Genomic DNA, 22652 nt, shown 5'->3' on the forward strand with positions numbered 1-22652 from the left:
ATGCACGAGATAGGCTTAGATGGAAAACGATGGCACGCTGTGGCGACCCCTAACAGGACAAGCCGAAAGAAAAAGAAGATAAGAGACTTCAGTACGTTCCACCTTTTTAGCACCACTGTGTCTCCGGTCTTTCACTGACTTCCAATTCATTTCAGTAATGGTGACTTCATCCAATCTGCCACCCCACAAATGAAACAGCATTTGCCCGTGGATATTTTAATAAAATATCAGACATTCTGGCTGAGTAGGAACCGCCAAGTCTTCTTAGACTATTGTCTTCACATTGGCATCATAATGAGACTTAAAGAAATCAAGCGGCGGATGGATTAATTCCTTGGCAATGCGACTTCATTTATCCTCTTCTCAAAGGAGTCCAAAGAAACAATGAGTATAGATTTTTCCGGAGAGACAACCTCTGCCTGTGAAAAGATAATTGCTTTAAGTTTTACTAAAAGAGTATGAAAAAGGGTTAAAGAATCAGTATGGCCCGCTTTGTGCTCTGCCCGTCGAGCCCTTCCACATTTTACAGTCCCAGTAAAGTTGCATCTGCGTGCGTGACAGCCCCCTTAAATGAACCCCACCGAAAGCCTACTGTTAGTCGACATATTTTGCGGCTTATTACCGCATCGTTAATTAATGTTGACTATATAAATGGGGCAATATGGGGAAAGATTTCATCAGCCGTCAAGTTTGTGTCAGGCTTTTCTTAAATTTTTGAGAATCACATTCTATGACGGGTTTATAAAATGTATCATAGCTGAATGGAATGTGAAGAATTCAACTTAAATTGTTCAGCTCCTTCTTGTGTGCACGCCCTGGCCACCTGGGGGCAGCATAACGCAGAAATGGCGCTATATGCAAGCAGTGGAGACTCCTTAGTCAGCTGCAGTTATATTTGTCTTTTTTTTTTTTTTTTGCAAGGAAATACACCTATAAATATGATTATATGGCATTTCTATCTGTTGGTCCACTGTTTGTGTTCAATTTTTTAATATATTAAAATATACATGTAAATCTCTTGATTTTCTGATCAGTTTGACAGAAAATGTCAACTCATTATGAAAATAAATGTATCGAGCCTCCTTTCCTGACAAAGCGCTGCTTTATTGGGAAGTGAGTTGACATGAGGCCGCTGAAACCGCACAGTGCAAAACACAAAAAAAGGAAAAGAAATGCCGGCATGACTGTAAACCTTAAGATGGAGGTCACACGGAATATAGTGTAGGTCTGATTGTATCTACAATCGAGGCATCCGAGTGTAGTCGGTGTCCCAATAAAAAAAAAAAAAAAAAAAAGAATGGAAGCTCGGAAAACCAAGCTGAGCTTGAACTACCTGTGAGCAGCCCCCGCCCCCCTCACCAACCACCACCACCACCGCCACCTGTCTCCTCCCCAGCCAGACGTTCCTCCATGCTTGGTTGGCCCGGCTTAAAGTAGCGCAGTATAATGGAAATCCTCAGATGATGCCGAAACCACATTCGCACTTGGCTGAACTTTCAATTCCCAGCTGTTTTTCCTCCCGACCAAATCCTCTGGCCACCCTGCACCTCCTCTTCCTCTTTCCACACCGGCTCCGCCAACACCGCCGCTGCCTACGCCGCCTTTATAACCTCGCTGGCTTGACTGGCCGCCTGTGTCAGGCGCCGCCGAGGAAACAAGAATAGGTGAGCGGTGAATCTTGTGTCAGGGAAGTGGAAAAAAGTCGAAGCTTGCAAAAAATAACATTCTTACTAGATGTTTTTTTTTTTTCCTTCCCCCAGTTCATACTTTATTATAGGGCCCCAGATACAGTGGAACCTGTAAGGATAAGCACAATCTTCTTCAAGACACAGGTCGCCCACCGACTTGTTTACATTTCAAAACAGTTTTCTGCAATTAAAATAATAATTATTAATTACAGACTATGTAACAACTAAAAGATTTTTTTTTTTTTACTTTTATATTGGGAGTTATTTTATAAATTAGCAATGCAATTTCTTTTGCAAAAGTACCGTAATTTCCAGCCTATAAGACGTGACTTTTTTCACACGCTTTCAACCCTGCGGTTTATGCGGTGATGCGGCTAGTTTGTGCATTTTCTTCTAACGACCGAAAGGGGGCAAGGTAACAGTGAGACCGGTGGAATATATGTGCCGAGGAAGTGAATTTTACCAGTCCGGCCCTGTTAGCGCTGCGCTAGCGTGTTACTGCCGAGTCTCTGTGATTTTTACCAGTATGTTTTTTTTTTTTTTAACTGGCCCTGTTAGTGCACGCGGAGCTAGCCTTGGCGTTAGCATGATGGCGCTAGTGTTAAACTCTCTGTGTAACATCTTTATTTGTAAATATATAAGTATAATCAATATTTCAATGTGGGAATTACGGCTTTTACACAGCTGCGGTGTATGTATGTACCAAAAGGTATTTCCTTTCCAGATGGACTGGGTGAGGCTTATAACCAGGTGCGCTCTGTAGGCCGGGAATTACAGTATGTGACTCGCAAATGAAGGGAGCCACCAAGTAAAATCTAAGTAGGTTTGGCCCAAATCATCGTGTTGGCAAATTATTTTTTTAACATTTATGTACTTCTGTTCTACGTTTGGATCAGTGATTCCCAAACAGTGTGTCGGGGTACATTAGTGTGCCGTGAGCGCTCTTCAGGTGAGCTTTGGGAAGTTATCCAATTTGATGTAATTGCTAAAAAAAAAGAAATAATGTATCTTTCTTCATCTATTTATGCCAGTGAGGCACAATGACAGACAGAACAAAAAGAATCCTCTTCGATTAGATGGCAGGAAGTACATACAGTAATTAATCAATCCATTTTTGGTGACATTTACTTTTGTTTGTGTGCCGTGGGGTTTATTACTTTTAAAATATGTGCCTTGGCTTATAAAAGTTGGAAGTAACCGGTTTAGATCATATTTTCCTTGATGTTTTGGCCCAGAATTCCGAATTGTTTGTGCTGCAACTCGTCTGAAACGTCTCGTGGTTAGAATTTAGCGGTTATCTTGAAACCTCAGAAGCAGGCCTAATGATGGTGTCAGTTCAATTTCTGACTTTTGTATACGGCAGAAGTCATTTTCACGAAAACGTTGGTCTTTGTCCAAATGTCACAATCTCCGGACTACTGTTGGGTATGTCTGATCCATTACATTTGATCTCTATTGCCTGTAATTATTGACTCTTTGAAAGGCAATTATCTCATTTTTTTCAATTGTTTTTCTCATCTGACATGATTATTTGGCAAGGATCCCAAGAGTTAAACTTCTTCCTCACGCTATTCAGAGCTGCTCCTCCTGAACGGGCTCCGTTTTCATCGCACGTTGGAATGTTATTTTTATTCACGTGCATGTTTATTTCATGTGACAACCCCCCCCCGTTCCCCAAAGTTAGCCGGAGCAGCATCTGTATCGCGGATCAGCGATGCCTGCACGATTGCCAATCTGGTTATGTACGATAAAAAGGAAACACAAGACTCATTTTGCGCTCTTCGCGAGAAGTTGGCAGCGGGGGGACACACCCCTGGTGTAATAATCCCCCCTGCTGTGGAACGCATTTTGGAGATCATGGAAAACATTTCATTAAGCGTCCTTGCCTGTAGGTGTATTGATGCGCTTGTGCAAGCTAGCTCGGTGGGTGGAAAAGGAAGAAAATACACCCAGGAAAAAGGATGAAAACTTTGCATTTCACAGGAGTAGGAACAATTCCCTCAAGCCTTTGAGGAAGGGAGTCGTTTTCGGATGCCAAAAAAAACATTAAGATTTCCATAGGAGCAAATGAGAACTGGCAAGGGAAAATATGTTTAAACTTTTCGACGGACACGCTGAACTGACCGAGGCGTTGCGTTGCCATGAGTCACTTAGCGCTGCTTCATTCTAACACGTAGCTGAGTAGGAAGTGCGAAGCTGCTGCTTGTTCTCGCAACTGAATTCCATCTTCTGTTCGACTTGATCTTTCTGTTAGATGAAAACCAGGAAACATTTCAGGCCACCACAGCTATGTCGTTGAAAAGTTTCGTGATTAAACGGTGACTTTTTTTCAGGCGGCAAACCGGGGTTCAAATCCTGCCCCCGCCTGCGTGGAGTTTGTATGTTCTCCCCGCGCCTGTGTAGCTTTTCTCCTGGCGCTCCGGTTTCCTCCCAGTTTCTAAAATCATGCTTGGATTCATTGGAGACTCGAAATTGCCCCTTGGTGTCATTGTGAGTTTGACTGTTGTCTGTCTCCATGTGTCCTGCGATTGGCTCGCGACCTGTTTAGGGTGTACCCTGCCTCCTACCTGATGAGAGCTGGGATAGGCTCCAGCACTCCCGCGACCCTCTTGAGGATAAGCGGCTCAGAAAATGAGCAGATGGAGGGATGGCGTTTTAAAATATCTCGAGTAGTTGTGTCTCTGGACTCAGAATGTCTTCCAACCCGTCAAGGGTGGAATTACACAGCTGTCAAGATGTTTTGCCAGGGCAAATTTACATAATACCAAACCCACAAACCAAACTTTAATGTCCTACTAGATGCAGGCCGGATAATGCTCACAACCTACCAGGGAAGGCAGATTTTGGCAGCTAAGAACCTCCACTAACACGTTTCTTTTGGTACGCCGCCCAAGCAGCAGCCCCCCCGAGTTCAGGGCCCATTGTCTTCCAACGGCACACTGTGCCACCATAACTGAGTCGGACCCAGTAGAACAGCTCTCCGGCACCAGCTGTTCCCATATTTTACGCCCGGCGGCTCGCCGTGTTACTAAATATCGCTCATCTTACTCTTTCACTGCACTGCTCCGTGATGAGCATGAGTTTATTGTCGATGAGGCAATCAGGCTAAAAGCACAGAGAAGCGTACATAGAATGGTAAAGATCCCTTCGTGATTCATTTGGATTTTGGATTTTCTCAGAACATCTAATTGTGTCGGGATTGTGTCGTCATGCGGATGCTTGGTATGGAGCACGTCACAGCGCCAGTGCACGCCGCCGCCGAACTGTCAAACCAGCCGTCACGGCGCGTTTCATGTTATTTCGGTCGGTGGCCCACAATTCAAGCGGAAAGCATCCCTTGAGTGTTTGTACAGACTTAGCTGTTCGGCGTCAATGCCGCAACCCCCGTCACTTGGCGGGAGCCTTCGCTTTCATGCTCGGCGCAGTCGGCGGGGAAGGCTGCGGAGGAAAGAAAAAAAAAAATCATTGAGGCACCCCGGGAGGTAATCGAAATCGGAGGCGCAAGTTAGACGTTGCAGCTGCGAGATTGTCATGATTGGTAAACAGGGGACGTGTGCGGGGAGACGGTAGGACTGTAGAAATCGACCCACTTAGCTCAAAGTGCTACTTTGTTGTAATGAACCAAGCATTGACACCATTGGCAAACGTACCGTTTTGAGACGATGATTGATGGGAAAGGTAGAAGTGGACCTATAACTAAGTCTGCCTAAACGCTGATGACTGATAGATTCAAAGCCGTCTCCTCAAAGTGGTCTGTTTGCGTTTTTATGCCATCAAACAGCAGAAAAAAAAAAAAGTGACATCATGGTTGTCAGTGAGAATATTATGAAAAATTAACCGCTATCGCAGCTTGATTCAAAAACAAGCGCAGGACATTTATCTCGCCTTTAAGAGTCTCACTACGAGTTCGTATAATCACAACTAAAGTAGCACCCCGTGATGTTCCAAAAACTACAAAAAAAAGCACGGCAGGAATCAGTGCAGGTTTATCACGTTACAAATATATATCACGGCGGCTCCCGACTTTGTTACTTCAAAGGTGAAGAGGCAGATGTTTAATTTGGCCCGCAGAGTTTTGTGCTTTGTGGGGAGTTAATGCTTAAATGTGTTCTTGCAAAGCCATGTAATCCTCTATGTGATCAGGAGAGCGTGAGGTTTGAGGGTTACGGAAATGATGTGGATGGGGTAATCCCCCCGAGGTCTTAACTGCTCTTGGAAAACTGAAGTCATCCCTGATGCCTTTTTAAAAAAAAAAAAAAAAAAATGTTTTTTTTTTTTTTTTGCATGTCGTTAAATAATCATGTGTGCTGTGCGCACCGCAGCTCTGCTCCCCCCCCCCCCCCCGCCCCCTGCGATGCTTTGATGCGTTCATGAAAAAGTGCCTTTGATATGAAAAGTTACAGTAGGAGAGTGCGAGGGGGGGGGCATTTTTTATTATCCAATATGGAATTTGGAAAGCCGCAGTGGAAATTATGTTTGCCGCTTCCTCGCCACCATTTCCTGAACATTGTCTGAGGTTGGAAAACGCAATCTGGTCGATGAAGTCATCGCGCTGGAAAAAAAAAGGATCTTAATGGTCTTTATCATTTAAAAGGGACATATTTCAAAACTATTTGTATACAAATAGTCCTCTGGAGTGCCCTCCCAACCATCAAGTGTACAATTACACAACCAAGTAAACAATTAGTGAGTTATTTTTTTCCAAAATTGTGTCTGCGAGCATTCAGAACGTTCCTGAAAATATTCATCCTGACGTTTTTGGATCCAACTTCATTCGGAGGCCGCCCGCAGTGGTACTTTTTTTTTTTTTTTTTTTTTTAGCGGGCGGACTGGACATACTGCTGTGTGCTGAATCGTCACTGGAGAGTTATTCACCTTCTGGGTTAAATTACATAACAGTGATTGAAGTAGGATGGCACTGCATTGACTTGTAGTGTTTGCTTTTTAGGTTTACGTGATCGGAACGATAGCGGTTGAAACATAGCTTTAGACTGCTTGATGCAGAACTAATTAGGACCCACAGTACTTGCCAAATTATGAATTATGTACCCAGAAAAAGACACTCTTGTCGTGAAAAATGACTGTCGCAAGATGCTGGACACGTTTGATCCGGCCCATCTGTGATGTTTCTAGAGTGTATCTCTAAGCCCAAATGAGGAGGTTCTGCACGTGTCCAACTTTTAACGAGAGCTGTAATTATTATTTCTTCTGGTTGATTGGTGGGGCAGCGCCCTAGCTCCCTCTATTGGCCAGTCACCGCCGGTGTGGTGTGTTGTCGTTACGTGCGGGGTATCGCACGAATAGTAGGTCTGCCTTATTGGAGTAGAACTCGAAGTCAAGTCGTACGCGACTGTGTTAGATGCCACCCACCCATGGAAAGGGTTGTAATGCCTGGTTATCCGGATATTTTGAGCTACATTGAGCAGTTCCCTCGATGACTGACAAGCTCACCAAAACCGGCTTCATCTCCGCGACAGATAAAGACATTATGTATTTGTGCCGTGTCACTTTGCGCAGCGCTGCGCCAAAACGTTCTGCCTCTGCTTAGGGTCTGTGACTTTTGCAATTTGGTAACGCGGGGGTCAGGAATGACGGGAGTCGGTCTCTGACGGCCGCAGACATTTCCGCTAACCGCAGCGCTTCCCTTCAACAAGTTTCTTTCAAGATGAAAGCCAGCACGGGTGCCTTTCTTTCTTTTTTTTTTTTTTTTTTAATCTCTCTTCCATGTTTGATACACAGGCTGGGGTTGCGTTTCTGTTCTCGTCTCAAAGTGACACTGTGTCATTTGATCTCTGCAGACAGGGGGAGACATCTAACGCCCGATTGGCTTTAAAAAATAATATAAAAAACTGAGATTTGTCACTGCGCTAGAATATGTGCAGTTTTTCTTTGAAGGGACAATTAACATGGGAGCCAATTGCCATCGCCTTTCTGTCTTTTCCGGGCTGTCACAGCAGCATCCTGACATCTTGTTTTATCCGTTAGCATTGACGAGAGAGGAATGCTCTGTCTGATCAAGATGTGTCACGCATTGCTTCTGTCCTTTCTATGGAAAACCGCCACTGGGACAATGGATCGAGTCAGTGCCGCGGATTAGGACGAAAATCCAAGGAATTGTCTACAACGCTAAAATAAAGTGTATAGTTAAATAAAATAGCTATACAGATAGATAAGCAAGAAGGAGAAAAAAACTCATGATGGTCTATGTTAATGCTCTAAACCATAACTCGACCAAAAAGGCCAATTCCAACATAGTTTAATATAATTCCACCCTCATCCTCATCCAATCCTGAATCACAGTCGGACTGCCTCACCCACAGTCTGAATTTATGGAACGCTTGCAAGAATCATCCTAAAACAGTCAGGGGCAGGTTTGCTCAAATTCATTTCTGTGATTCTCCTGTGATTTTATGTGTAATTATCGTACTATAGCAGCCCTGCAGTTGTGAGAATTCAAATTTGATTGGGAAATTCTGACTCCCAGCAAGGCAGCGAAGGTGTGAATACGAGCCTCGGAATGTGACAAGCTGTGTGAGTTGACCAAAAAAAAAAAAAATACCACAAAGATTCGTCGATTAGACGACAAAAAAAAAAAAAAAAAAAAAGCTGGAGTCGCATGACGCTCAAACTGCCAAAATTATCACTCTGGTCTTCGCCCTCCCAACGGTGCAATTAACCTTGCAACTCGCTGATAAGTCACAGCTAAATTGGTCCAAAGTGGAGCTCATTTATTTGTCTTAAGCTATTTGGTACCCTGAAGCTAGCCTCTGTGACACCAGCAAAAGTAGGATAAAAAAAAAAAAAAATGAGGACACTTTCTCTTCACCCTCTTTTAATTAGCTCATGCCCACATATCCACCCCTCACCTTAAAGTTTCTAAATCTGCGGATTGGCCTCATTAGAGAAGTCCAGCCCGGCGGTGGGTGACGTGTGATCAATAGTCCGGAGTGCAACTGATCGCCCGCTGAATTCCGCTCCGGATCAAACTTGTTAGCAATGGAGAGAACTTAGTTGATTACGCGTCTTCCTCCCCTCGCCAAGCCCTCCCACCCTTTGCCTCTCTGCAGGACTGAGTGGTTGTCTGTGATGGGTGGGGAGTGGGGTGGGGGGGGGAGGCAGGGGCAGAAAAGGAGGAAAGATCAATTTGTTGAATTTAGCTGAGAGCACAACCTTGGCAAGTGCCTGCAACCCGCAGCAGATAATATGATTATCTGAAACAAATAACCCCACCTTGCTCCATTATGCAACTGAAGATCCGATTCGAGGAGCTCTTCCACTCTGGGCTTTAATTCCGATATTTACTGCATGCCATGCTCGTATTTTTTATTTTTTTCCTTGTTTTTATCCCCGCCACCCGCTTAAGAAAAATTAATAAATAAATCACAAGCTAATACATGGTCTGTAGATTGTATCATGGGATGACACAAGCCCGGCTAATGCAGTGGAACTATGCGCTATTTATCAGCAGCAGGAGGGAAAGGGGGGTGGGGGGTAAAATATGGAGGTGCTGGAATATCGATCAAGGTTGCCATTTCAACACGGAGGTATTGAACGGCGAAGATTAGCCTCCCCCTGTGAGAAGCAGGCAGGGGACAAATTAATGCAAGACAGCTATTTGTTTTGGTTTGTTTTGGGTATTTTTTCCCATTCAGTGTTGATCTGTTTTTTTTTTTTGTTTTTTTTTTTTTTTGTCCGACACAGCTCGCAAGAATCGACTGATGATTCGTGAGAGGTTTATTTATTTATTTATTTATTTAAACCGTTGACTGTATGATAGAAATTTCTTTTTGTTCACGATTTTGTGTTGTCATGGGAATTTAAGCATTTTAAAGAAGATCCTCGCTTTGCGAAGGTCCTGACATAAAAGGTTGGTGAACACAGGGCAAGTGACGTGGTCGCTCGCTACAAGAAGGAACGCTCAATAACTATCTTATTGCTTTTGAATTGATTTAATTTTTCAAATGAGTATTTTGTGTAATTTTGCCTTTGCTACTGCGTTCACGTCTCGTAGTGAAATACATCGTAAACAGAACCCTCAGTATTTTCACGGTGCGGACTTCAAAGAGAAAAAGATCAATGGCGACGTACTATTTTCATAGTAATACCTTTGGAAAAGTAGTTTTTGTATCCTTTGAATGAGCGACCACCGCCACAGTCATGGAACGCCGTTGTAAACCGACGTGCGTGGTGGGTGAGTAATCCTACAACTGATTGTGTAGAGTTTTTGTTGATCAAGTAAACCTGGAGCACACCTTTGACTATAAGGAGGGAAATTATGGTATTATATTATTGACACATTATTTGTGTTGCTGCACATGGCCGCTGTGCCATTTCTACCAATGTGACAGCAAAGCCCAATTTCTTTCCACTGGTGTATGAAAGTGTGCATAGGTGAATGAAAAGCTTTTTGAAGTCCTTTGGGTACCGTAGGGTATAGATAAAGTGCTGGACTATATAAGTGGCCTCCAATGTCCCTCACAAGCTCATGCAAATCCCCCCCCCCCCCCAACCCCCGGTATCTGGCTGGGAGAGGAACCAAGTCTCCCAACCTCCTATTTGCCCGTATTTTCATTTCTCTCACTTGAGTCTTTGTGCCGTCTTATGTTGATTGTCGGTCTCTTAAAGGTGCGCCGCAATCCTTTTGATCTAGCTGTATAAAAGACAGACCAATTTCGTGGTTCATGGTCAGCTCGCTCACGTTTACGCAGTCCAGTATGGTCAGTTCACCATCTTTTCAGCTTGTTTGACTAAATTTATATCCTCAAGGCAGGCTCCTTGTTGTATTATGGATTATTGCTGCAAATTTCTCCTTCAACTAAAACTTACAAGGCCGCCGTTGAGTCAATCAGTTTGTCATCTAAAGGGAAACATGAGCTCGAAAATACGAGGAGTGAAGTTGAGCTGTATCTTTGCCCACTAAGCAGGAAACAAAAGAAGAGTTCAGAACATTGAGACTTCTTAATCATTCATTTAGTCCTTGATCAACAGTCAGTAAAATGCCTATCTCTAATCACTAACCTCTTTTTAATAAAATTGTTTCTGCTAAATCATACATCAGTTGGATTATTACTCCGATTATACAACTCGGGGAAAAACTGAAAAAAAAAACAAGGGACCCAAGATAGGCTCCCTGAGGTATGTCATAATTGAATGCGTATTTCATTGATTCTCGCTCTTGTTCGCTGACAATGAAACTGCATCGGTCTTTCTGAAAGGAGTCGTCAATGTCTCCCAACGGGAACCTCGGATAAGAAAATATGCCGTTTAATTTCTGCTGACATTTAACTCGGATGGCTTAGTGTATTAGTCAAGGCGGCCGGTTCCGATAAACGTGTCAAGCGGGAGATTTATTTGTTTCATATTTTCTCACAGGCTCGAGAACCAGGAAAGAGTCATTTTAGATTATTTTTTTGGCGGATTGCATCAGCGTAGGGTTATATACGTTAAGTTTTCAGCCGACGCCTGCGCACGGTTTTCGACGCAAGTCCGTTAATAGTCAGCAAATATACGTTTATTGAGATTGAGCGCAAGAAAACAGAATACAGGTTTGTGTCAACACTCACGTAAAGGAAATGGAATCTGCTTGGCGGAGATAAGCCTCTCCTGGCTTGTGAATTCCAGCTACATTGTGAGCACGCTGCTGCGTTTTGGGGATCCGTTTCTGCCTGCCTTGCCATTGGCAGGAGCGACAGGTAGATTGGATGGGAAGACCGGCGATGCCGGTGTGGGTCAACGGGCTCGGGCATCTGACACCTGGAAAGCGACTGTCGGGGCTCCCGCCGGCCATTGGCATTCAAACATATGGCTCAGTCCCCCCGCGGAAACGGGACTGTGAAGTGAGAAGGCCGAAATCATTTATTTTTCCTCTTGGAATGCATTGGAATGATGGAACGCTGCGACTTATAAACATTACCCGGACCCGTTATTTGTTGGGGTGTCACATTATGCATCACCGGCCTAGAACCTTGAGTCGTCAAAGAGGAAATGTCGGAAAAATCCATCCATTGCATAAACATTATAGTTTTTATGATAGTCAAGTGTGGTTATCGTAAAGACAAATGGCCATTTAAGGCACACACTTTATACACACCGGAGTTTAAAAATCCATCACAGCGTCACGTCTTATATGATATTGTCGGAATATAAAACAATGATGCAACAGTGATTCTCAAATCCTCCTCACGGTTAGATCAAGGTTCAATTCCCAGTTGCATCGTGTGAGCGGAGTTTGCATGTTCTAGCCAAGTTTGCGTGGGCTTTGTCCAAGTTTTTCAGCTTTCTTCCACGTCGCCGAAAACACACTTGCTGTGAATTGGAGACTCATTTGACTAAATCGTCCGTCGGTTGTCTGTCTACGTCTGCCTCGCGGTCGACGCTTGCCCAGAGTCAGTCGAGAGTGGCTCCAGCTCCCCGACGACCGCAGTGGGGATAGCCAGGGTAGAAAATGGTTGGATGGATAAAACAATAATATTGGATTCAGTGAATGTGCCATAAACGATATATCAAGACAAAAATACAATCCATCATGTGTCATGATATCAGTGCAACTGAAAAATGATGATTTTTTTATTATTTTTTTTTTTTTTGCGAACGCAGCTTTAAACGATTGATGACAATGTACTGTAGAACTTTTGACTTTGCACCAGCTGTGAAAGTTTTTTGCTTTGGTTTGCACTGAACTCAGCATAATTCACATTTTGTTTGTGAATATACCGGTACTTATATGATGATTCTGACTTGGTTTAGTGAAATTGGACCTTCGTTTTTAACACCTCAGAACATTGCATCCATTCGCACAGGTTGTTGGTTAATGATAGCTATCCGTCAAAACAAAATGATGTGGTCAAATGGTTAAAAGCTACAAACAATAATCTACATAACATCAAAATTCATCGCTTGTTTATGGGAAAGCAACAATCTGTTAAAATGTCTACAGTTTAGCTGTCAGTCAACAGCAGTATTAATGTGTTTTCATGCGTCCAGTACGACACTGGGAGAAGCCATGTTTACATTTTTCCGATCAATAGCGAAGTAATTTTCCATATAGCCGATGGTGAAAGTATGTGCTGTATGTCATAACAGTCAGCATAATTCAAACTTAAATGATGCATTTTCCTCACCCATTTTTTACCAGTTCAGGGAAATTAGACCTTTATTATCAATCTTTGCCAGAAAGTGTTGTGTTCTTGATCCCAGGTTGCGGTTCACTCTATTTACACACTGTCATGACGATCACCACCACAGTTAGTTTTGCTCTATGTCATCACCAATGATAAGAAAGTTAATTGAAAATTTGTTGTGATTGACGTCTTATCGAAAAGTCAAACTTGTTTTCAAGTGGTCAAGGTGATGGACATAACAGACATCAAACAGCAACGTCGGAAATTTAATCTGGTATCATGAGTGATAGCGATGTCACATTTTACATTCATGTTACACGTTTGACTGCGTCTCTGTGTCAAATCTGCGTGGCCTCTGTCTTCACCTCCATCCAAGGACGACGTGTCACTATTTGCACTCGAACCAAAGTTTGTTCGCAAGTTCTATCAACTTAAATGTTGACTTGGCAATCTTTACATCGCCAGCCGTTAGTGAATCCATCACGCATTTAGGCTAAACATTGAGATGCCGCGCTGAGGTAATGACTCTTTCGCATGCATTACCACGGCGCAAAAAACATGACATGATAAATGAGGCCCGTTCGACTTAAACGCCACACCTTACAAAGGCGAGAGCCAATTACCCCTCGCCGGGCGTGCAGATATGCGCTCCTCTATGTTTTGACAGTGCGGTGCTACATTATAGTTAGCCTCTCACGCGCGCTCATCAGGCTCACACTTGATCCAGAACACAAAAGCTGTCAGACGGGTCACAAGTGCCGAGCAAGGGAAAGGGGCGGCCGGCGGCGATTTGGAAATTTGATGGCGTTGCCGAGCGACCGAACGAGGCGGGAGGGGATACGGTCACGCTACGCAAAACATTGTTACACGGGACGAGAAGAAGGGACACGTGTCTACGGTGGATTCGCTCGGAACCGTCGGTGTTTTCATGTAAATAAGCGGATACTGACTCGCGTGTCCAGGTTTTTGAGAGTAGCGAAAGGAGACGGTGCGGCCAAGAGTTATCAAAAGATAAAGGTCAACACAGTTGGAAGGATTGAAGCGTAAAAAAACAACAACGAAAAAACTCAACCAAAGCGATATTTTGTCGGGAAGCGACGACGGGCGCAGGCGTGCGTGTGTTTTGAAGGGTGACGAAGAATTACAACCTCACTGAAATAAGTCAAGCCAATCATACCATAAAGGCTGGGGCAGAGAAACTGCTTGGAGTGCAATTCCTAAAAAGCAAGTGAGCCCCCGTAACAAGAGCAAACACGATTGCATTTGCACCCGCAGAAATAGGAGCAAGCTCAATTTTGATTAACTTAGAAGATCTGTGTCTGTGTGGTGCATGCAGATAACAAACAAAAATTCAATCCAGCGTTTTCTCTGTATCCGAGGCAACAATTTACAATGAGAGCATGCACTCAATTATGGTGTTTATGCTGTATTATTGTTCTAGTCAATACCACACGTTGCATCGAAACAGGAGCTCAGAATATCATTCTCCTGTACTGTTAGCAAACGCCCGTGCCCTCAAGGATGAATTCATCAAACCGCCGAGCCACTTGGGAGGAGCTAACGTTGTGCCCTAATGCCATTCTACACCTCTGACATCGGCTTCTGACTTCACAGTTTAGCGAAATTCATAAAGGACTGTTTACATGCTCGCTAATGTTGAAAAAGCTCCATTAATCAGACATTTAACCAAAGAGGAGGGAGAACCAGAAAGGCTCCCAGGGGTATTCCATTGTCAATGTGTATTGCAATGAATCAGAATCAGCTTTATTGGCCAATTGTGTAAAAACAGACAAGGAATTTTTCTTCGGCAGACAGTGCTGCCCTGGTACGACATACAGAACAAGAACAACAAAGCGACGACAACAAAGAACAAGAGACATTTCTATTTATAGGAACTATTTCTTATGAGAGTCGCACAAGATGTAAACTCTTCATTTAGAACAGGTAAGAGATATGTCGACGTCTCACATTGTGTAAAGCTTGAACAGAGGCCCTTTACCCGTTAGCGGTTCCCGTTATAGTGCAATGACAATTGTGCAAAGGCACCGGTATAAAGTGACGAATCATGCGATAGTCTGCAAAATATATTACTAATACTAATATTGATTGGACGAGCAGGATGTGAGTGAGTATCCCAACAATAGCACAAGGCAGAAAATAGTAAATCTAATTGCTCATCAAGAATTTAACAACTTCATTGCCAGAGGGGGGAAAAAACTGTTCGAATGCCTGCTAGTTTTGACTTGCGTTGATCTGTACCATTTTCCAGACCGAAGGAGCTGGAAGAGCTAGTGGCCAGGATGTGGATGATCCAAAAAGATCCTGCCTGCTTTGGACCTAGTTCACGTTGCATGTAATTCCTCAATAGTGGGTAGACTTGTTCTGATAATCCGTTCAGGTGTTCTGATTGTCCGTTGCAGTCAGAGTTTCTCCATTTTTGTGGCGGCCCCAAACCAGACTGTGATGGAGGTACACAGTACTGATTGGATGACCGGTGTGTAGAACTGTCTCAGCATCTCATATGACAAGCCACGCTTCCTCAAAAGCCGCAAGAAGGTACATCCTTTGCTGGTCTTTTTTGAGGATGGAGTTGATGTTAGTCTCCCACTTCAGGTCCTTCGAGGCTAATTCCCAAGAACTTGACAGTCGACACAAGGTTGATGCATTTTACTGTGTTGTCGAGCTAACAGCTTTTTTTTTTTTTGCTTTGTAACAATCTTTATAGCGTAATATGATTCGAGCTGAAAAAAAAAATACTGTAAATGATAGCATGTGAAAATCGGGGGTTCCCCAAAGAATGCAGGTAAACCAACACCCCAATGTTGCGGTAACTATGAAGATAATCACATTATATAGACAATACTATGTGGACCCGCCTGTGTGGAGTTTGCATGTTCTCCCCGTGCCTGCGTGGGTTTTCTCTGGGCACTCCGGTTTCCTCCCAGATCCCAAAAACACGCAACATTAATTGGACACTCTAAATTGCCCCTAGGTGTCATTGTGAGTCCGGCTGTTTGTCCTGATGTGCCCTGCGAATGGCTGGCAACCAGTTCAGGGTGTGCCCCGCCTCCTGCCCGTTGACTCCCGCGACCCTCGTGAGGATAAGCAGCTAAGAAAATGGACGGATGGATATGGAATGAAAGACCCTAACCTACTTGGTGGAAGTACTGCAGTAAACGAAATGAAAGCTTACATTGAAAGCTGACATCGGCATAAGCCACATTTGCTTCGCGGTGCACTTAGTGTACCGCAATCCTGCTTTTTATACGTTGATAAGCCAAAGTACAGATCGCATCCGCCGATAAGATTTAATGCAATCTCCCAACCGTATTGCACGTTGAAAAATGTCACGGCGCGACATCCAATCACATGCCTCGACGCAGTTCAAGGCCCCACTTGTGTGCAGCGCATTCAAGGCTCCATAATATTTACAGTCACGTTGACGTAAAATATGAACGCCCCGTCTATTTCAACGCGGTTACATGAAGATGTAATGTCGTCTTCTTTCTTTTTTTTTTTCCTTCTATTTACGCTGCGCGAGGGAGCCGCTTTGTTGCCGTGTGTAAATGAAACCTTTTAATGATCTTTACACCTCCGCGTCATATCATCCTCCTCCTCCTCTTCATCGACCTTTTGGAGTCGTAAATGAGGCTATCGAAAACTCGACGTGATGCAAACTAGCCTCGGCGGGCCAGCGTTTAAGGTCGCGTGAAGGAGACAACCCGAGGCAAAGAAGAATACGCTCACATGGAGGAAGTGTTCGGTTATGAGTATCGTAAATTTACGTCATTTACGGTACTTGTGCTATGAAGCTAACATTAACAAGTATTTTTGTATAATTATCTTTTAAAAAATTTGACTGTGTGCAGCCTTAGTTGTCCTTGCTTTTCAACTAAAAGCACGTATTAGAAACTTGAATTATTATTATTTTGAAATGGTTAAAATGGAATAGGGGTCGCATGACATGTGGTAACATGAAAGGAAGTGATAATTTAACATAAATACAAGTGTAATTTGTGAGGAGACCGTGAAAAACATCATAATCTTCATAATGTTATGAAAGTTAGTTCATGTTAAAATAAAAGTTTACTTTTTGAGAACACGACTTTATTATTACCTGAATATAGTCATGATAATTCATGAATAAGACTCTTATTATGAGGGTTAATTCTTATTATTAGGAGAATAAAATATAGTGTTCATGTACGGAGAAGGGAGTTTTAAATTTGTGAGAAAATAATAATGTAAAGAGAATAATGACGTGATGATACAGGAATCAAATGGTAAATAAATCGTATTCAACACTTGTCCACAATCCCAAAAAAATTCAACCACTTCCTTCTTGTAATACTTTGAAATTTCAGGTGTTCTTTCATTATTTCCTCTTATTTTTTCAATCGGATTTTTTTTAACTTTTGTCTCTTTCTTCTGGTAACAATGACTTCATTCTTGTAATAATTTCATAATTTTCATATCATGGTATTCACATAGAATTTCTACTTTTTTTACCCCCCTGTAATTTTTATTCACGTAGTTCTCTAACTCGATTCTTGAGGTTGGAAAAGCACTTTTTCTTTTTAACAATAGATCTCATTTTTATTGGATCCTTTTCATTCTGCTCCAACATCGCGTGTGCTGCGGGAGATCAGACATGACATGGCCGCCGCATACATACAGTATATCAAGGCTAATCTTAAAGCAGCTAATTAATACCTTCATTAGCATGCATACGAGACGACGAACACGCAAAGGCGGCAGGGGTCACGTCGTATTAAAGCATATGAAGTCCCGTGCTTCTTACCGTGCCTGGAAATGAAAAACCACACAATATTCGGTCAGAGTTCATATCGTTGCCCTGGCGATGACAGCCATCTTCGTCACTTTTTGTCCGCAGCTGTAAGATGACTTTGCAAACTTTCCACTCGGTTTCAGATTGGGCGAGGGCAAATCCGCTGCCCTATGGGATCGTGATTCCGAGGACGTATGTGCGAGTTTGCATTTTTAATTCAAAGCCGACATATTGTGGAAAATCGACATGTTAATGGCTTGTACTAGATACAAATAGTTGGGCCTGCCAACTAATAATAAGACAGCGGGAGTGATACATTGTCACTGACTGGGGTTAGGGACTGAACCTTGGGGCAAAATCCCCCAAAAAAGAATCTCTGAAGTCCCTCCGAAATGTACCGTAACCTCCGGCCTACAAGCCGCGACTTTTTTCACACGCTTTCAACTCTGTGGTTTTTGCTGTGATTTGGCTGATTTGTGCATTTTTTTTCCAAAGAACGCAAGGAGTGGAAAAGGTAAGAGAGAGACCGGAATATATGTGCCAAGGAAGTGACTTTTACCGGCCATGTTAGTGCTAGCGTTAGCACTGTGCTAGCGTGTTGCTACTGTGTTACTGGCGTGTCTCAGATTTTTACCAGTAATTTTTTTTCTTTTTAACCGGCCCTTTCAGCGCCATGCTAGTGTTACCGCCGCGCTAGCGTTAAACTCTCTGTGTTCTATTTTTTGTGAATATCTCGTGTTTGAATGTGGGCACTTGTGGCTTTTACACGGGTGCGGCGTATGTATGTACCAAATGGTATTTCCTTTCCAAATGTACTGGGTGAGGCTTACAACCAGGTGCACTCTGGAGGCCGGGGATTACAGTATAGTCAGTAAATCCTCATCATAGTAATTGAAAGTGTAAACATACCAAAAAACATCCTATAAAACTTTATCATTTCAAACTCATTTTACAGCTCCACCATCAAATGTAAATGGCCTACAGATTATTTGAAGAACTCTTGATTTTCACTAACAACCTGAGCTAAACAAAGCTCCTCCCCGACACGCAAAGATTGTCTCTCAGTTGAGGTGTACCACTTCAACATGATTCCTTCTTACCAATGGACTACTTTCCTAATAGACAGGGCTTTGACATCCTTTTAGGGCATTTCGGAAAGAGTTTTTCAGGAAATATTGTGGGATACATTACAGAGGGAGGGAAATGCCAAAAATATAGATTTGTGAATACTGTATTGTAATTACTGTTTCTCCACGCATGACTTGGCATGACTTGGGAGCTAGACAAAAAGCCACCATTTCCAGCCGATGGTTGGACTTCACAGAAAAAATATAACAATATTTAGAAGTTCACAACGCAGGAGTAGAATGTACTTGCAGATCACGTTACTTCCACACCTGGGAACTGTTTGAAATAATATGCCGTACCTTCTTTAATATCCGGATGTATCATCAATGCACTAATGGATCATTTTAATCCCCTTTTGTTAATTTTCACTCGCAGACATCACAAATACTGTAAATGGATCACATAGTGAGACTATTCCACAGTAGTAACTTAAACTCTTGCATCTATCCCTTGCAAGTCTTGCCAAGACATGTGCTAATCCTATTTTTGGCTTGGTCTTCTCTAAGAATGGCTACATTCAGGAAGTCGGCGAATGAAGACGCATGCTGGTTCTTTTTTTTTTTTTTTCCCCTGTAGGTTAATTTATTTATAAAGTTTTTGTGTGTGTGTGCCTGATCCATCCACAAGACAGAACTCTAGAACTGTCTCTACCCACCCCCCACTGAAAATAAAGACACAAGAGCAACCTGGCAAGTGGCAAAGGCAATTCAGCAGCCTGGCAAAGGATGTGAATCGCGAGAGGTTTCCAAGACAGCCTTGAGCTGTCAAAGAAAGGAAAGCAGTCAGGCCGCCGAGATGTGCATTCGCGTTCAATTAAAGCAGCTGTGAAATATTCAACTGCGCAAGAGCAAGTTTGGGCGGCTGTGCCGCATCGTTTGATCTCGGTGTTTGTTCGTTACGTTGAAACCCCCCGTCTTCCCTATCAACTCGGCTCGATTTCTGTTCGATGTTACTTGGCGTCGTTGGTGCACTCGGATCAGTAAAATGGATCATAATAAAATTGTTGTTAGGGTGTTTTGTCCGTTGGCATTGGTCAACAATTTTCAGCTGTATAGGAATACTCCAAAGGCTTACGGCCATGCTACCCCGAGAACACCCGATCTCGTCGGATCTCGGAAGCTAAGCGGGTTTGGACCTGGTTAGTACTGGGATGGGAGACCGCCTGGGAATACCAGGTGCTGTAAGCTTCTCTCCCCGGTTAAATGCAGAGGGGTTGCGTCAGAAAGGGAATCCGGCGTAAAAGTGTGCCAAACAAATATGCGTTCATCTAAGATGACACACTGTGGCGACTCCTAACGGCAAGGCAAAGAAGAAGATATGAATACTCCAAAGTAACAAAATGGGCCAAGATTAACTCTAAAAGTGATCCACGTCTGCTTGAGCATGATCTATTGATCCATTTTTAAAGGACAGATTTGGGCTAAGGTGTTTTGTCCTCATTTTGAATCAAACCATCTTCACATTGGAAGTCATTTAAAAGAGGAACCAGTTATTGAGCCGTTCTGCATCAAGTTTGATGGGGCCATGACAGTTGTTTACGAGTATAATGGTTAGCATCCAGTGTTACAATAGGTTGAGAGTTTCTTTGCTGGGTTAAAAATAGGCCTAAATTTGGAGTTTGAGATTATGGTCTCCTCAACACGTCACTTCCTGTCCTTCTTAAGCAATGGTTTCAACAAAAAAATGACAAACAAAAGTATTTCTTTTTCACAAATGAATCATACATATTTAAATACAAATCCCTCCAAAAGAAAATAAAGTCAGCACACACAGTTTAACAGATATTCCACCACATTGCATAAAGAAAACCAATAACCTAATTGCTACTCTATTATACTGTAATTTCACCTGTGCCAACTTTTAACCGGGTTACAATTAGGTATATATAATTTGTTAATTACAGTTTTTACAGTATATGACCAGGGATTTTGGGTAGGGTTCGGCCATTCATTTAAAAAAAAAAAAAAAAAAAATGAAAAAGCATCGGTGTCCACTGAAAATCCTGCAATTGTATTGTCAATATATTCCACGGTTCACTTTTAATCAGACGTCAAACCAAAGAAATTCCCGGCTACCACCGAACACACCCGACTTGTTGTTTCTGCTTTTCCAGCAGGACTTAACTGTTGACTGTGATTGACATGAAGTGAGCATGTCCCCCCCCCAAAAAAAAACTCCCTCACTTGTTTTGTGTTACTGTCAGTTTGTCACTGGAAGTGAGTTCCGTTGGTCTAGCAACGCTAACTAAATGATTACAAACAACTCTTAGTATGATGCATTCGGGTTCTATGCCACGAGCGCAACAGTGACACGTGTCGTTGAACGAATACCTCACCGACGGTGTCAATCAAAACCGGGACTCATAATGCCGCCGTCGACTTGTAAAAGAAATATCGCTGGAGAACAGACCACGCGGGGGTGTAAAAATAGGGATTGAACGTGGGGAGATGAATGCTAGTGTGGCCAAAGAAAGCTGATAGGCAGAGCGGCGTGAGATGGATGAAGCCCGCCTGCGAGCACTTTGTCAACATTTGCCGCGAGGCCGCTAAATGATAAACATCGCGGCGACTCATCCGTCTCGCTGACAAACGGTTTCGCTCGTCAGTGCCATCCTTCCCCGTCGCATCAACTTAACCTGTCAGCCTAATGAGGGCCGCGGAAAAAAATTATATTCGAGCTAAGCCGCTGGATTAGTCGTTCTCATTTTCCCAATCAATGTTTGTGTGTCTGGCTTTTGTTTTTTTTGTTTTTTTGAACAGCGAGGTACACGAGGGCACTTCGGCGGTTTTCAAATTGATGCATGACTTGCATTAGAAGTGTCGGATGGCGCAAGTGCATTGTTGCTTCTCACATTACGCGGTGTTGTTGTTGTTGTTGTTGTTGTTTTAGTCAAACTTCTCGGTTTGGCTGCCAAACTAAAATAAATGCACATATTTAATTGAACCGTCAGCTGTCAACTCGCACCCCTCCTCCTTACTTCCGTAATCCTCTCAAACATTCAGAGTAATTGCCTTTCAATGTACCGTATTTATTTATTTTGGGTGCCTTGCGGTTTTCCCTCTCGTCAATTTTGCAGGCGAAATCTATTATTTAATATGTTCTCTCTCTTCTCTCCTTTAGGTGAGTGTCAGTCAACGACTTGTGGATTATTCCAGTCAGCTGCTTGCGCATGGTTGGGATTCTGCGATCAGGTTGGGGAGGACAAAAAAAAAAAAAAATACAAAACAAAAAGTGTGCTGTTTTCGGTGTGTGTTTGTGTAAGGTGGGGGGAAGCGTGTGTGTGTGTGTGTGTGTGGGGGGGGGGGGGTTAAGCTGTGATTCCGATCAAAGGTAAAGGGGGCCGGAGCTTCTGCTTCCCACGGCGGCAGTCTCGTCGCCTGACATGTTTTGGTTTCCCGTCGGCTTGAAGGCACGCGGAGGTAAAAGTAAATGTCACGGGTGACGGAGGGCTTTGGTCTTTGTCACACGGCCAACGGGGTTCATTGCGACTTGATCGCTGACGACTTCCCAAGGGGACCTGGCTGAAGGTTGTAATCGCCACCGCTTTGTCTTTGGGAGTTTGTTATTCAGTTTAGCATTTGCCTGTTTTTTTGGGTTTTTTTTTTTTTTGAGGGGGGTGACGAGCAGCAGAGTCTGTGGACTGATTGCCTTACACTGAAAATGGAAGCGAGTGGCTTGACTAATTATCTGGTCGATAAGTTCTCAAGTGGATGGATTTTTGGTGTTGGGCATCGGTATAGCCAAATAACACGGGGTCATCATCCAGATCAGTGGTCTTCGACATTGGGAGAGAACAGGTAGTCACCACGTACCACATGAGTAACCCACGGTCTAATTTAAACATATACTTATAAAAAGTTCTGCATATTGATATTTTTGTTTCTTACCTTATTAAATTGGAACTAAGTATCGTGAGAACTTAGTAAC

At 43.2% G+C, this 22652-nt stretch overlaps 1 protein-coding gene and 1 non-coding gene across 4 annotated transcripts in view; both read left to right on the forward strand.

Moving 5' to 3' along the window:
- cadm1a (cell adhesion molecule 1a) overlaps positions 1 to 22652 on the forward strand; it is a 288068-nt gene that overhangs the window by 131120 nt on the left and 134296 nt on the right. Inside the window, exon 1 of one of the 3 annotated variants that reach the window (XM_061804230.1) lies at positions 21857 to 21916. The exons of the other annotated variants lie outside the window; for them this stretch is intronic. Coding sequence (XP_061660214.1) covers positions 21895 to 21916 — 22 coding nt within the window. The 5' untranslated portion in view covers positions 21857 to 21894. Of the gene's footprint in view, positions 1 to 21856; positions 21917 to 22652 lie in introns of those variants that run through there. 3 annotated transcript variants of the gene reach the window in all.
- Positions 19794 to 19912, forward strand: LOC133492323 (5S ribosomal RNA). The gene has a single exon (XR_009792621.1). It is a non-coding gene; the product is annotated as a 5S ribosomal RNA (ribosomal RNA).

The sequence above is a fragment of the Syngnathoides biaculeatus genome, chromosome 18 (genome assembly GCF_019802595.1).
Source record: "Syngnathoides biaculeatus isolate LvHL_M chromosome 18, ASM1980259v1, whole genome shotgun sequence".
Classification (NCBI taxonomy): Eukaryota; Metazoa; Chordata; class Actinopteri; order Syngnathiformes; family Syngnathidae; genus Syngnathoides; species Syngnathoides biaculeatus.